The sequence below is a fragment of the Cupressus sempervirens genome, chromosome 6 (genome assembly GCF_028749045.1).
Source record: "Cupressus sempervirens isolate cs-2001-9-10 chromosome 6, ASM2874904v1, whole genome shotgun sequence".
NCBI lineage: Eukaryota > Viridiplantae > Streptophyta > Pinopsida > Cupressales > Cupressaceae > Cupressus > Cupressus sempervirens.
The window spans coordinates 210,064,692-210,081,592 of NC_143123.1; the positions used below are offsets into that span (position 1 = coordinate 210,064,692).

Below are 16,901 nucleotides of genomic sequence, written 5' to 3' on the forward strand. Positions count from 1 at the left end.
GTACCTAAAATGGCCTCGTTGCCGGGACCCATTTTTGCATTTTTTCCTTGTTTTGTGAGCTTAAGGCATTCCTCTAAGTTGCACTTAAGGGAGGGTGTTAGAGTAAATAATTAATTAATTATTAATTATTTATTCTATTGCTTAAGCTTACTTAGGTTAATCCATGTAGTTGAGGTTAGTTGTTGACAACACAGGAGTTTGTTCCCTTTAGCATACTTATCTTTTCCACCTTTTGTGGATGTGTGCTGAGTTGTCAACCTTATCTCCTACCTCTTTCCAGCTTGTTCTACAAGCTTCCATGAGGCCTTTATAAGCGGTCTCTGTCTCATTGTAAATTCATTCCATTTACATTTTTCACATAGCAATTCTAATTTCCTATTGTGAAATATTCTTGTGTGGTATTTGCTTCAAGCTCTTTGCTCCCTAGGTTTCTCTTCAGCAAGTTATTTGCACTGCAGGTGATCTTGGCGCATTATCGGAGTCGAATTCTTAACTCCTACATTTTCTTCTATCATTTTTCTTGCCTAAAGTGGCCTCTTTTAATTGATAGGGTTTTCAATATTTTTTGTATTTGAACTTGGAGGTGCAAGACTTCTAGAATCACTCTCCCTATGATACTCCACTGTGGGATTCTCATCTAATTCAGTAGTTGGTTCTATGTATGATTCATCAATGTTCTTTGAGAGATTAAAAGAAATGTCTTCTTGAAATTCTACATCTTTGCTGATTTCAATAGTTCTTTGTCCAGGGACGTAAATCTTGTAGCCTTTTGACGGTTCACTGTATCATATAAATATGCCTTTGTTTCCTCATGGTTCTAGTTTAGTTCTCTTTTCCTTGGGAATATGAATGCATACATGACATCCAAAGATTCTTAGATGACTTAAGTCTAGCTTATTTCTTGTGAATACTTCTTCAGGAGTTATGTCTTCTAATATTGAATGAGGGCATCTATTTTGGATGTATCTAAAAACTCTAAGTATGCTCTAATAGAATGTTTTGGTGCCAAAGAACAATTTTTTGAATGCTTTTGGTTTTATTGAAACTTTCAGTGAATACAAAGCAATTATTCATACTAACCAACCAACTCAAAATTATTTATTATTGAGTTAAAGAAAATAAGACAATTTCATAAGCTGAATTTTTAGAGTTCAAACAATGATGGAACTTGATTTTGTAAGCCACTATAGGAACTACCGGTTGAGGGAGGCGTCCAAAATGTATTAATTGTGGTGCCAACTTTCAGTGCCAGCCAACTCCAATTCCAAGGCTCAATGCCAAAACCGATTCGGCCCCTATTAATTTCTGGAAGGTAGATTGTTTGATGTTTGAGGTCAAACCAAGTTCAGATGCTATCCACGTGATTGTAGGATGTGGATGTCGTGTCTTTGCTGGCTGACTCTCCTTACCGTGAGGGTTAACTTCAATCACCAAGCCCCTCGAACGCAATCCACAACTCAAATGCAGGTCTAGTATGTTCATGTGGGCTGTATCTTGCCCTCACTACCAAGCCGTGATCAAAAGTGCTTAGAAACAAATTGCAGGTCCAACAATCATGCTGTCCCACCTTCAAATGCAGATTTGATGGAATTACCAGACCAACTGGTGTTTGAATATCAAATCTGTTGACCTCCAGTTATTTAGTTGTTTGCAAGCAATGCATAAGTTGTGATCCCAAGGCAATTCGTAGGGTAGCATAAGACTCACAATACTTCTCACCAATTTCCTTCAGCTTCTTCTAGTGATAAAGAATGATCTCCCGAACACAGTTGACACAACAAGAGATAGGCAAATTGTTTGCTTTACCACAATTTGCAGTCGAATTCACAAAGAATTCTCAGAAATATCAAAACCCTCAGCCAAATGCTCAAGATGAAACATTAATAAATATTCAAGATGCTTTTCTCTTCGAAATGAAGTCATATTTATAAGATTTTGTGCAACCTAGCTTCACCTTGACACTTCTCACTTAAACATTGCTTTATAATATAAGTCCAACCACTTTATAATATAAAGAACCATAATTAATCACCAATGCATTAAACAATCTTTAAGTCCCAATATAATTGCAATAAATATGACTTCACCAAATCAATTTGCCCATAACCCAAAAGCAAAATGATGAGTAACCAACAATGTCAGAACTGCCTTGACCAAAATATAAACTGGCCAAAAGTGACTTATTAAAAATAGTAAGTCCAAAAATAGTAAATCCATATCAAAAACCCCCAAAACCAAACGTCAACTCACGGGGGTTGTGCTAATGAGCTGACAAATCCAAACTCCAAGAACCTGCTAAATCGGGGACTTTACAATGTAAATTGCGATGTTAGAAGCTTCAGCCTAGAATGAGATGTGGAGATTTTGATCATGAATCATGGCTTTGGAAGATTCTATAATAGATCTGTTTTTCCTTTCTGCAACTCCATTTTGTTGAGGATTATATGGTACAGAAAACTTCCTCTTAATCCCAACAGAGATGCATAATTCTTTAAAGTAATCTGAAATGTATTCACCCCCATTGTCGGATCTTATAGTTTTGATTTTCTTCCCAGTTTGGTTTTCAACTAGAGCTTTAAACTCTTTGAATTTGGATAGGGCTTCATTTGATTCTTGAAGTTTAAGGAAGTAAATCCAAGTTTTCCTAGAGAAGTCTTCTATAAAAATTACATAGTACAGACATCCGCTTAGAGAAGGCACTGACATTGGACCACACAAGTCAGTGTGAATAAGTTCAAGTACAGCTTTGGATTTATGTTCACTTTTGGGAAAGGACACTTTTGTGTTTTTACCTAATGCACATCCTTTGCAAGTTCTAGAATGATTAGGTTTTAAAATTGGTAACTCGGTTACTATTTTTTCTGTGGATGGTAAGGCACATAAATGAAGACGTCCAAGTCTTCTATGCTAGATTTCACTAGTATTTGAGATTTCATGATTTAGGGCTAGATTTTGAAGGTTACAAAATTTGTATGAACTTCCGTCTCTAAAACCAATGGTTATTACATTCTTAATATTGGACTTCTTGGGCCAGGATAGTACTTTATTCTCTTGGAATGTGATTCGATACCCTTGATCTACAAGGCCAGAGATTGAGACCAAGTTTATTTTTATACAAGGTACAAACAATACATTCTTTAGTTGAAGAGTGATTCTTGTTTTTAGTTATATTCAGTGTAATCGGGGTATACGCACCTGGGTCAAAAACCCAAAGCACCCGGTGCACATATGCACTTGGCGCGGGTGCATCATGCACTCGAGTACCCCCATCGGCTGGAATAGCGCCACCGCACCTTAGCTGCACTGGTCGAGCAACCAGGTGGGACTTGGGTGTGTGGCGGGTGCTTAGGTGTGGGGGTGCTCCTAGGATGCTCGGAGCATGCGGCCAATTGAATGACCGAAAAAGTTAAAAAAATAAAAATCTTTTTGCATTTATTTTTTGATTTGTTCTTTATGCATGCTAATCCTAATTGGGTGTGGGTACCATGTGGTCTATTTGAAGGTTTAATAAGACCAATAAACCTCATTTTCATTTCACTGTTTCATTTCATTGTTTTGGAGCAGCAAAGCACTAAGTGAGCAAAAGAGTTTGGAGGAGTTTGTGAGAGCTTAGTGGGTGATTTTGCAAGGGATTGCAGGATCAAGAGGAGCAAGAGGAACAAGAGGAGCAAGAAAATTTGATTTGGCAAGTTTTTCCTCAAATTCAAGGTAGATTTTTTTATTATTTTACAACTTTTTTTGGTTTTATAAATCAATTTATAATTTATAAATTTAGCATTTAGTTTTACTTTCAAGTTTCAACTTTAAAATTTTGAATGTTTCATTCTTGAATCTTGTTAATAGTAGATAGTTGATAGTTCTATGATTTTTATTATCAATATTAATTTTTTCATTGTACTTAAAATAAAAATATGCTAAAATGTATTTACTATTTACTATTTAGCTTCCTTTTTTATACATATAATATTTTTAAATAGTAAATGCTAAAATTAAATAGTAAAGTTTTAAGTAGGCTGAAACTAGTTTGTATAATTTATTTTTACTTGGGCTGAAATGTATCATGATTATTTTTATAATTTTATTTTCATTTTGTGAAATGCAATTTTATAAGTGACATCTAGATCCGGCCAAAGTGGAGAAGGCATAGATATTAATGAGACAAGTGCATCTAATTATGAGCCTAAGCCTGAGGGAAGTGATCATGGGGCTAATGTAGATGGTTAATCTGAGGAAGAGCCTCCTTATCTTGCACTAGGGGTGCCTTCTATTGATTGCCCTTCAGAGATTTTGACAAAGAATGCTAGGGGTTCTTATGATCCAAAGTCCCCTCGAAAACAGTTTTCTATGAAAATTACACGCCTAAACCTTTAGGTGGTGGTACATGTTAATGAGAGCGTAATATATATGGCGCATAATGGTTTGACAGCATTACAAGAGTTAATGCACACCTTTTTTGGACTAGTTATGGTGTGGACCCATGCATATTCTTGTCAGATCTTGAGAATGTAAAACATAGAATTGAATTTTATAAACTATGGGGCATTCCTGATGATATTGATGTTCTAGTGCCTAGATCTTTGGCTGCTAGGCAACAGGTATAGAGTATACTATAGTTGTAGGGGTAGCAAGATACATCTACTCATATCTTGCATCAGAGAGTAGGGACTATATCACCTACACCGTCCTTTTCCTCACCTACACACAATTCAGTAGGGGATAACAGTAGGGGGAAACGGAAAGCAACTACAAGTCATAGTGGTAGTAAATCCATTACTCATTTAACTAACATGCACGCGAGGGACCGGTCAGATGATGTTGTTGGTGATTTCTTCTTTTCCAATGACATCCCTACACGTGGCTCGATCTCCCTATTTTGTGAGGATGATGTCCATGGCAGTGAACGAGGGAGAGCCATAATATGCGCCACCAGGTGACCACAAGTTGAGGATCACAATGTTAGATAGAGCCTATGACAAGGTTGGGATCTTGATGGGGCAGATGAAAGCATGTTGGATGGATTCAGGCTGCAGCATTATCATGGATGGGTGCACAGACATTAGTCATCGTCCACTCATCAACATTATGGTTACATGCACTGAGGGCCCATATTGTTTGAGGACAGTTGATTGTTCAGGGCATCATAAAGATGCTGATTTTCAGTTTCACGTGCTTAGGGAAGCCATTGAGGAGGTTGGGCCACAAAATGTGGTCCAAGTTGTGACAGATGCAATACGTGTGCAAAGTTGTAGGGAGGCTTATTGCAGCAGCCTATAGGCATATTTGGTGGACTCCATGTTGTGTGCATGCCATGAACAATGCACTCAAAGACATGGGGAAAATAGAGTGGATTAGAAAGGTGGTTAATGATGGGAGAGAGGTGTAGATATTTATTTGTAATCACCATACATCACATGTACTTTTTAGGAGCTTCGCAAAGAAGCAATTCTTGAAACTAGTTGAGACTAGGTACGCATCCTATTATATTCTCTTGGAGAGAATGATTGAGTTGCAAGAGCCATTGCAACTTATGGTTATGGCACAAGAATGGAATCAATGGCCTGAGTCCAGAATAGAGTAGGGGAAGAGGGTAAAGGAGACAATGAAGAGTGATTTGTTTTGGAGTGATGCAAATTACATAGTCTCCATCATTACTCTAGTGTTTCTAGTTATCAGATTTGGAGATGCAAATTCACCTAGCCTTGGAGAGGTTTATGAGTACATTGATTCCATGCTTGGGTAGATGAGAGTTGTTGTACGTGAGAGAGACCCCAGTCTAGCATTCTATACGGAGTACATTGAGCCTATCATTCACCACAGGTGGGAGAAGCTAAACACTCCTTTGCACATGGCTACCTATGCATTGAACCCGAAGTGGTACATACCTAGGCTTGGTAGAGTCACACCACTTCAGGATGATGAGGTGAAGAATGGGTTCTTTTGATGCATTGCCAGGATGTATGATATTCAGACTGCTAGTGAGATTCTCATCGAGTGGTCCGAATTTGCAAGTCTTTCAGGTAATCCTTAAATCTTGATTCAGTGCTCTAAACTCTTTATAATTATAAGTTCTTTTAATTGTTACTTTACTTATAACTTTATTTAAGTTATTTTAATATTATGTTGTAAAGTTGTAACTCATAAGATACTCTGATGTTGCAAAGGTGATCTCAAAAATATGGCACAAAAGAATCCCATTTTGTGGTGGAAATGTCATGGGTCATAGAAGTCAAAGATCACGTCACTAGCCATCCGACTACATTCTCAGGTTTGTAATACTAATTACTAATTCCAACCCTTTATGATCTTAACTTTAAGAGTTCTACTTTACTGATTTTAATTTATGATTCATTGATTCAATGATCATTGACTTACCATTTTTCATTTGTTACAAATTGTATGAACGGTTGTTTGTAACTTGTAAGTTGTAACTTTCAACTTTGTTATCTTAGGTGTCTAGCTACTCAGCAGCAGAGAGGAACTGGTCCACCTATAGCTTTGTTCACTTTGTTAAGAGGAACAGACTTACCTCTAAGAGAGTAGAGAAGTTTGTTGCTGTACATGGTTTCTTGTGGCTCAAAGATCGCAAGACACGTGAGTGCAAGGAGAGCCCTGCAGCACGATGGGATGTGGAGCAAGAGGATCTGGGTCAAATTGGTGAGGATGACGATGTAGCAGAAGCCAATGTAAGGCTAGTTGGTGTTCCTTTAGAGGATCAGGATCTTACCCACAAGGACTCTAGTAGTTCTAGTGATGAGTACTTCGGTATAGGGGATGATTAGAGAGCACTTGGGATGATTCCATTCTCATTATTGACATTTTGTCATTTGTTGATTGTACTCACTTTGATATGGCTACGATACATTATTTCATTTCACTCTTTCATGCTACTCGGCTCATTGTCATCATGAGCATCTTTATGATATATGATATTCATATTTGAACAATGAATTTTGAAATTTGCATTTTGAACTAAGTTACTTTGTTAAATGGTCATTGGAAATGGTTATAAGTTTCAAGTTTGAACTTATGGTTTGTGAATCGCATTTCAATTTTCTATATTCAACTATATTTGATATGTTATATAATATATTGAAGTATCATTTCATAATTAGCATTTTCAGTCATATATATTATTATATATACTATGCAACCCCCTCCCCCCTCCCTCTCGCCTCTGCACCCCCGTCGTCCTCCCATCATCCCCAAATTGAGACCCTTTTTTTCCGGTACCCGAAACTCGTCCCGACGGCCTCCCGCACTGCTGCACCGCTGCACCGGTGTAACATTGGTTATATTGAAAATGATCCAATCAGTTTTACCAGATATGTAGAATTATCCTCAATAGTTACTTCTTCAGAGGAGTATCCTTCAAAAGTTTCGAATTTGTCTTTAAAGCCTGTTATATGACGAGATGCTCCAATGTCTATTATCCATGTATTTTTGGAGTTGAGTTCACTTGAGAGGGCTAAATAGAATGCTATATTTTCATCCTTTTCATTCTTAACTTTTGCTAGGACTGCTTGAATTTTCTTTCGTTCCGGACAGACTTTATGAGTGTGACCAAATTTGTCACATTTGAAGCATTGTACTTTGGACCAATCTCTTTTCTTGTTTGTTTTGTTGAATTCCTTGTTATTTTGTTGAATTCCCTTTCCTCTTTTTTTGTTTGAATTGAGCATTCTTTCCTTTATTGTTTGCATTAGTTTGTAGAGCTTGAATTTTTCCCTCTTGATGTGGACTGATTCCTCTTGAGTGCATTCATTTTTGAGTTGCTCAGAATTTGGTAGATCAAGTTGAGAGGTTAATCCATGGATAAAGGTTTCCCAAGATAAAGGTAAACCTTTTAGAGCAATTAAACATTGTTCTATATTATCTACTTGATTTCCGTGATAGCAAGTTGATCTTTTAATCCTGCAATTCTTAAAAAAATGATGTAATAGACTCTCCATTGTTCATTTTGATGTATAGTAGTTGTTGCTTCAATGTCTGCAGTCTGCTGGTATTATTAATTTCAAATGTATTCTTAATAGTGGTGAACATCTCATATGCTGTTTGGAGGCTTGATATTGATGGGAGTACGTGATCTTTGACAGAATCTATCTCGATCTTCGTAGCTTTATTATTATGTCTTTTCCAGGTTGCTTGTTTGGATCACACTCAGGTATAGACTTATTTTCCTTTATGTATCCTTCTAATTCCATTTCTCGAAGTATGATCATTACTCGTATCTTCCATGATGCAGTGTTGGAGGCCCCTTCAATTCTGTCTTCTAATCTTACATGATTCACCATTGTTTCAGATTAAAGATAATTTAATAGATTTAAATCTGAATAAAGCTGACTGTGATGCTCTATTGGTTAAGACTCTGATACTATATCTTTTGATAGAGAGATATATATGAGTTCTGATATCACTTATTAACTCTGATACCGATTCGTGGCCCTGCTCCCTGGCTTCCACATCCGATACGGACGGATGAGGGAAGCCTCCGGATGCCTACGGGTGGCTTCCGGGCAGCATCCGCAGGGAATCCGGGAGCATCCGGACCCATCCGCGGGAGTTAGGCCGAAAACTAATAAAATAAAGTATATTTTAACTTAAAACTATGAAACATGTGACTAAAAGCATTTTTTAAAGCATTTTTTCACAATAAAACCCTAAAACGACCCTAGAAGACAACATAGAAGCATTCACAAGAGTCATTTTAGAGTTTTGTTTGCACCTACAGCCACTCCCTCATTGTGAAGCTAAGTTCAGCATTTTCGAAGAGGATCGATCGAAGAGGGAGAGATAGCTTTCTCAAAGAAGTTTAAACCATTCAAGGTAAGTGATCAATCCTTTTCTTGAGTATTTAGATGAATTTTTTTGAGTTTTTGATGATTTTTTTAAGTTCTTGAAGATTTTTTTAAAGTTTTTTTTCAATTTTTTTTTTTGAAAGATATGTAGAAGCAACTTTGGGTATCTATTTTAGTAGTTTTTCTCACTTCTTTCCACTTGTATGCATGATCATTGATGTTCATCGTTGTTAGGAACTAATTAAAATTTATTTATTTTCTTATAAAATAGGTTGCAAAAAACTAGGCAAAAATGGATACCGATGGTAGTGCTAGTCAAAGTTCAGTGGGGGGCCAAGGAGGGGAAGGGACTGATAATTTCAAAATTGATGTAGGTTCTCCTTTGTGGAGACATACAACACGGATATCACAGGTTTCAGGAGGTGGCTCATACTATTGGAAGTGCAATTATTGTCAAAGTAACAAAGGAAAACCTTTCAATAGCTCATATTCTCGAGTTAAGCTTCATTTTATGGGCCCTGCTGGCAAAGGATTTGGAATGTGCAAAGGCAAAAATGGTACTGGGATGACTAGTGCGGAAATACTTTCATTTGTAAGAGAACAAGAAGCTGCTGATGCATTGATCAATAGATCAAAAAAAAGCTACTATCAAGGTCCTTCCTCAAAGAGCAAGCCAAAGACACCCACTGAACCAATGGCATCCTCCCAACACCCATTCTTGCAGGTACCTGTGCCAGAAGAGGATGAGGAAGAAGTGGAAATTTCAACCCGTAAAAGAGGCCCATTGGACACCGCATTTAAAATGGGGGCAAGAGACCGCGCTGATGAAGCTATTGTACGTTGCCTCTATGCGAATGGGCTTTCTTTCAACTTGGTGAGATCACCATATTGGAAGGAAATGGTGGCAGCAATCAAAGAATCACCAGCTGACTACACAAGCCCGGGCTATGAAAAGGTGCGTACAACTTTATTGCAACAAGAGAGGGCATATATAGAGAGAGACCTTCAACCAATCAAAAAATCTTGGAAAACTTCGGGTCTAACTATTGTGTCAGATGGTTGGAAGGATACATGTGATTGCAATTTCCCCCAAAGGGGCAATGTTTTTGAAGGCCATTGATTGTGAAGGGCAAGTGAAGGATTCGGAATTCATTTCTAGAATTCTCATTGAGGCCATTGAGATGGTGGGTAGTGAGAATGTGGCACAGGTGGTCACTGACAATGCCAAAAATTGCAGGGGTGCGGGTGCTTTAGTTGAGAGTCGGTATGACCATATTTTTTGGACTCCATGCACTGTTCACTCCCTTAACTTGATCATGCAGAGGATTGGCACTGAAGTAGATTGGGTGAAGAAAATATATGGAGGGGGAGGACATACAGATGTTTGTGACCAACCACCACATGTCACAATCCATTTTTAGAACATACTCCAAATTGGAGTTGCTGAAGGTAAATTAATTTTTTTAAATTACTAAGTTTCATGGTTTTGTAATTTAGTTAAAAATTAAAATTTATAATTATATTGTTAATTGACATATTGTTAACTTGCTTAGGTTGCTGAGACCCGTTTTGCATCTCATACAATCGTTATGAGACGACTCCTCAAGGTAAAAGATGCATTAAGTCAAATGGTAATCGGTCATCAATGGGGTGTATGGAAGATCTCAAATTCAGAAAGAGCACAAAGGATCAGGAATTTGATCTTGAATGAGAGTTGGTGGGCTTGTGTGGCATATGTATTGGATTTCACCGAGCCCATAATGACTATGCTCCGTTTTGCTGATATAGATACACCTTGCTTAGGGGATGTGTATGATGGCATGGACACCCTGGTTGAGAAGGTAAAACATTCTATACAAGCACATGAGAGTGACCCCACACAATGTAAAGCCTTATGCAAACAAGTGCAAGCAATTATCAACCATCGCTGGAATAAGATGACTACCCCATTGCACTTCCTTGCATATGCCTTATCTCCTAGGTACTATAGTGGGGAGATAGCTGGTATGCCGGATAGAGTTGCACTATTTGCGGATGAGGAGGTTGCTGAGGGGTGCCACAAAGCCCTTTCAAGACTCTTCCCACTGGAAGAAATGCATGAAAAAGTGAGGGAAGAATTTGGGTTGTTTGCTTCGGGGTTAAAGCATTCTCCATTTGCACTAAAGGACCAAAATAGAATGGGAGCTATCACATGGTGGTACATGTATGGTCAACCTTTCAAGCATCTTCAACTTCTTGCAATCAAAGTCCTATCACAAGTATGTTTTTTATTTTGTTTTGTAAATTTGTTTTAAAATTTCATGTTTACACTTGCATTGTAGAATTTAGTGTTTCATACATTCTATAAAATTAATTTGCTTTTCATTTGTATGTTTTGTGACAACTATATAGGTTGCTAGTTCTTCTGCTGCTAAAAGGAATTGGAGTACATACTCCTTTATCCATTCGGTGAAGCGCAACTAGTTAGGCTCCAAGAAAGCTGAGGACTTGGTCTTTGTCCACACCAACTTGCGTCTTTTGTCATGTAAGAATGATCATTACAAGGAAGGGGCAACAAAGCTTTGGGATGTAGCCCTTGAGTGTGCAGATTTGGATGCAACACTTCATGATCTTGTTACAGTTGGAGACGGTGATGATGTTAGTGTGGCACGTGGTGCATCTAGCATAAGTGGAACCATGCTTGGTTCAAATGATCTTTCAGCAGTTGGAGATGACAATGAGAATGTGGATTTTCTTGCAAATCCCTATGATTCAGAGCCAGACTCTGATTGATTGAATCTTCAAACTTCAATCATTTACCATGTTTTTAAATTTTATTTTGTTGGAATCTTGAACATGACCTATTTGAACTTATTGTTTAAGAGTCAAGACTAAACGCTAATGTTGGACAATCACATATTGATATTGATATATGAATATCATATGAATTTTGAAATATCTTGAATTTTGTTTAAGGGTTCAATTAACTGTTAAGTATCATAGATTCATAGTCATATTATGCTTTATCAATGATTTGTTTTTGTATATTTCTTGCATTTCGTTGCATATGTTAATATTATATATATATATATATATATATATATATATATATATATATATATATATATATACGTTTCCTCCCGCATCCGCACCCAAAAAAAAAAAAAAAATCCCCGCATCCCGTATCCGCTTCGGAATCCACATCCGAATCGGTAACTTAGCTTATTAATAATTCTGATATGACAGAATGATGCTTCAGATTATACTTATATATATGATGACTCTGATATAATTTTGAAGAAGACGATTGCTGCTGTAGATACTTAGATGTTTCCTTAGTGATTAATATGATTTCCTAAGCAGCATCGTCCTCTATATATTTATATGGACCTGGAGTCAAGTCCCCATAGGGACATGACCCTACGTGGCCAAAGGGCCACGTAGGGTCATGTCCCTATGTGGACTTAATTAAAGTATGGTTCCCTTAACAAATGCTTCTGTCGGCTAGTTCTGCCAAGATAAATGCAGCCCGATCTTTCAAGGAAATGCACGACATGAGATTATACATACACATAATCATTCTTATCTCTGATATTAATTATATCCTTAATCATTCTTATATACCTCCCATGATAATACACACACACACACATATGTATGTACTACAAATTCATGTACTAAATAATATATATACTTCATTTCTAGTGAAGTTACAATTTAACACCTTTCTACCAATAGGAATCAAAAAATACAAATGTTCTAAAGCAACTAATTGCTTGGACTTTTGAAACACAACCTACAAGCCAATGTGGTGTAAACTGGATTAGGTTGCCTATGGTGATTGGGTTGGTCTCATGAGATGCTACTTTCTGAAATTGGCAGGTTGAGATCCTGTAGTAAAGACCATTGCCTTTCCCAAGAGACAGGCCTAACTTCAGACAGATGCACAATCATCTGCAGATACAGATGGCGGCTGCAGCAGGATTATCGGGTGAATTGGAGTGGGGAGAGGTTCAGGAAATAAATGAGTGTTGACTTGTCTTAGCTTTTGTGTTCACTTAGATATTATGGTATGCACATGGTTCACCTTACTGAATGAAAAAGTTTATGCTTGAGGAATTGTAGTATAACAGGTTGCCTGTCAGTTGCTAGCTTATCATTGGTTAGATAATATTAGCCATCTACCATCTGTGCTGCTTTCTGAACATGATTAAAACGAAAACATAAACATTGAGGATAAGTGAAATTTTTTAATATTCCAATATGTCTATTACTGTTTGATAGATAGATATACCTATAGGCTATTACAATATATTTCAACATAATATTTTCATAATTATTAATACACTATTGTGGAATCAAGATGGATTTAAGAGTGTTGTGTATACATTCCTCCTCCAATTTGCTATGTATGGCATGCTACAGAAGGCTTTTTCTCGAGAAATGTGGATTTCTTTGTCATCCTCAAGGTGTTTCAGTGTTTTACTATTATTTTAGATGCAAATTTGCAGTCCTTATGATCCTTCTAGAAGATGTTAATCTGTAATCTCTAACAACAGAAGATGCATTATAGGGAACTGGAAAGGCAGGTACTCACCAAACCAATCACAGTGCTGTGCTGGGAAAGAGAAAAGTTAGTTCATGTATGCAAGGCTTGGTCTACAATGAAGATGAAATTTGCAAGTATTGCGAGGTATTTTTTAATTTTAACAATGTGGCTGCTAATTTAAACTTAGTGACTTGTTTTTAATACTTAAACCTCTTGAGATTGGAACTTTAATTCTTTTCTGTTTCTAGTAGCATATGGTCTTATTTGAAATTGTATGTGTATTAAGCTTCAATGGAATTTTGAAATGCAAAATACACAGAAACATTATGTGATCTGATCTGATTTTGAATTATTCTATTCAGGATTGTGACAAGAAATCCATAAAGGCATATCCTGAAATTAAGGTGAAGATTGTTCCTGTTGACAATGGAACATTCAGAGTAATACAAATGTCTACGCATGAAGATACTCCACCCAACTTTTGGAATTTTGTGGATAGATATTCTGGTTTATGTTCAGAGAATAAGTCCTTTCGAACCCTTCTTCCTTTTGAGGTTATTTTTCTTTTCACTCTTCGATATTTGAGGTTTCTTTTTTCTAAAACTGTTCTTTAAATCTAGATACTTTGAATGCAGTGAAATGCCAAGCTATAAAATAATAAGGCTTTAAATTGACATTGGAGTGTAATAATAGATGTTGAGATGCATTTGAGCTTTGTGGATTGTTAGATTGAGAGGTGTTAGCATTATAACTTGTACCTTTTGGTACTAGACAAACATAATTGCGCCTACGGATAAAAATAAAACCTAGAAATAGTGGGTATGTCTTTGACCTTGTGTATATGCACAAACTAAAAAAAAACTGTGTATTTCTTGACTGACTGGCTGTGATTTTTAATTGATATTTTGAAGAAAAAGCCACCATTGGGACCCACTTTCGATCTCCGAAGAATATATCAAGTGAGAATCAAGGGCAGACTGAAAGTTCTCTTTATTAAAGTGGAGCTATTCAGTTCGAAGCTGAAACATCTTTCCAGATAAAAATATATTTTGCTCTGTCAATAGAGATAGATTCTGAAGAAAAATTACTACTTTTGCATGAAAGTCTCCATCTCGTTACTAGATATCACTTGAGCATCTTCAATGGGTTTACTTTCTTTGGTTTTTTTCTTGTGCAGGATCTTTGAACAACGTGATAGAGCTTTGAAAATTTTCTTTCCTTCAAGTAGATAATTCATAATTTTTATAGTCAAAGCTCTATTTTCGCCATTTCGAAAGGAGCATAATGAGACTACCGATTTTGCGATTTCGCCATGAGGCAAAAGTCCCTTCTCCGATTTTGCGATTTCGGGAAAAGGACAAATGGACACCTTCGATTTTGGGAATGGGATAATGAGCCTTTTATGATTTCAAAATTTCTCTCTATGATGATTTTCTGGATTCCGACTTCACAATTTTGCAACAAGTGTGATTTTCTATGTCCAATATCGCTAGTTCGTAGATTGAGATTTCAGAGCATTCCAATTTTGCAATTGTGCATGAGGAATCATCCATTGCGCCTGAGTTTGTGAAGATTTACATTTAGAAGAAATCCTTTTAGTACCAATGAAAAGACTTGAATTAAAAGCTAAGTATTTTTTCATTTTTTCTTTAATTAGCGTAGAAATAGATGTGCAAATTTTCTTATGCTCACATGTGCAAATTGTTGGTTAAAACTTAATGCATTTATTGACCGTTGCTTAGAAGGGACATTATAAGGAAAATTCACTTGGGTTGTCCTTGCATTGGAAGATTTTGGTTGTTCTTTGTTGGTGCAGGTTTTGAAGACTTTTTCACCATGGGACTACCCATTCAAGCTTATAATGAGCAGGATGATCCGAGGCCAATTATGCAACCAGATTTGTCACCAGCAGAGGAGAACCAGTTAGATGTTCTTAACAACATGTACGTGGCCACCTGGGAACTGCAAACGAGCTATGCTAGCTATGTCAGTGATGCCTATGAGCTAGAGCTTAAGAAAGATAGTGCCGAGGTCTGTGCCAACCTAGCTGAATTTGAAGACCTTGGGAACCGGCATTTTGAAGAAATAATTGAGATGATTCGAGAATTGTAATTTTTGTTTCAAAAGTTTCTTAAAACTTTACGATTGGAATCTCCTCTGAATGGTTGCAATGAGTTATTAGTTAGTTTCTTTTTGTAAAGGTCTGAAGCTTTTTGCGCCTTTTCATTTTCTATAAGAAAGGGTACCAGGATCTTATAGGATGAGGGGAATATAGATGTATAAGCATATAGGTATACAAAAACACTGATAAATAGATGCAACATAGGGTAGATATTGCAACTAGTCACAACCCAATTGTACTTATTTTAAGAGTTAATAAAAATACTGTATTTCTCTTCTAAAGTTTGGGAATTTGATGGATTGAAATAGAAGCGAATCCTTGATCAACAAAACTGATGTGCGGGTTTTGTGTAATTGGGTTTCATCTCTTTTGAAGTTAAATTCAATTAACTAGGGTTTCACACCTTCAAGTTCTATGTCCAACAATTGATAGAAGTGCGCCTGTCTCCAAGTAATTTGATGATTGTGACAAACATTGTTGTTGACTCGATTTTCCCACTTGAAAAGGATTGTTATTGACTCTATGAGCCATAGCATGTGAGACAAAGGCTCTCCTACCTTGAAGGGAAGGCTCCCTCTTATCACTATTCCTTGGATCAACTAAGGTAAGAAAGAAGTTAGATGTACTTTGAAGGGCATTGCTAATATTCTTTAGTGATACTAATCAACACCAACTCAAAGGCTGATTGAAAGTGTATCGACTTGTATCTAAGTCTAGTTGTTCTAGTTGGGCATGCACAAGCTGGGCTATACACACGAGAACTTACAATTGGCCATTTGTAGATTAAGTAAATATGTGACTTTAGTAGAGAGTGCACTTAGAATGTGCTTTAACAAAAGATGTCACTTGATTCTCTATTGAATCTATGTTATTCTTAACTAAGTGGAGGATAATAGACATGTGTAAAACAATTTTTTTAATATAAATTTCACCCATGAAGTATACTAATATTTAGCTAATGTTTAAACATGTAACTATAAATATAGAGTTTATCAAAATGTATATAAAATTTATAATTATTTTGTACCTATCAATATGAATAATAACTAAATTCGTTCTTTGATATATTTATAGCTCTTGTGTTGTAATGGACTTTTTCAACTGGTTTGTCCTTTGTTTCCTTCAATTCATTTTCATATGACTTTTGATTCAACTATTTGTAGTGTCTTTCTTCTTTTACCTAGTCCACTGGCCATCTGCTTTGTTACTTAAACTTGTTACTTGAACTATATGATTGTACGATCACAATGATTACAAGTTTGTAATAAATCAAAGCATCATGTTCAAGTATCATTGTGGTACGAACCATTGCACCAAAACCCCGAGGTGCTAGTGAAGGCTGCCCACCAGGATCATAAGATCCCACCATGCTCTATAGTCTAGACTCTGGGTTGGATGTGTGCCCATACAGTGGGCCCTCCCTTGGCCGTATGAGCCTTGGACGAACAATGCAATA

General features: G+C 36.7%; 1 protein-coding gene across 1 annotated transcript in view; it reads left to right on the plus strand.

Annotated features, from left to right (window-relative positions):
• LOC149551996 (DNA-directed RNA polymerase V subunit 1-like) overlaps positions 1-16,901 on the plus strand; it is a 383,310-nt gene that overhangs the window by 77,753 nt on the left and 288,656 nt on the right. The window contains exons 6-7 of the mRNA XM_089787485.1: positions 13,348-13,467; positions 13,686-13,877. Coding sequence (XP_089643611.1) covers positions 13,348-13,467; positions 13,686-13,877 — 312 coding nt within the window. The remainder of the gene's footprint in view (positions 1-13,347; positions 13,468-13,685; positions 13,878-16,901) is intronic.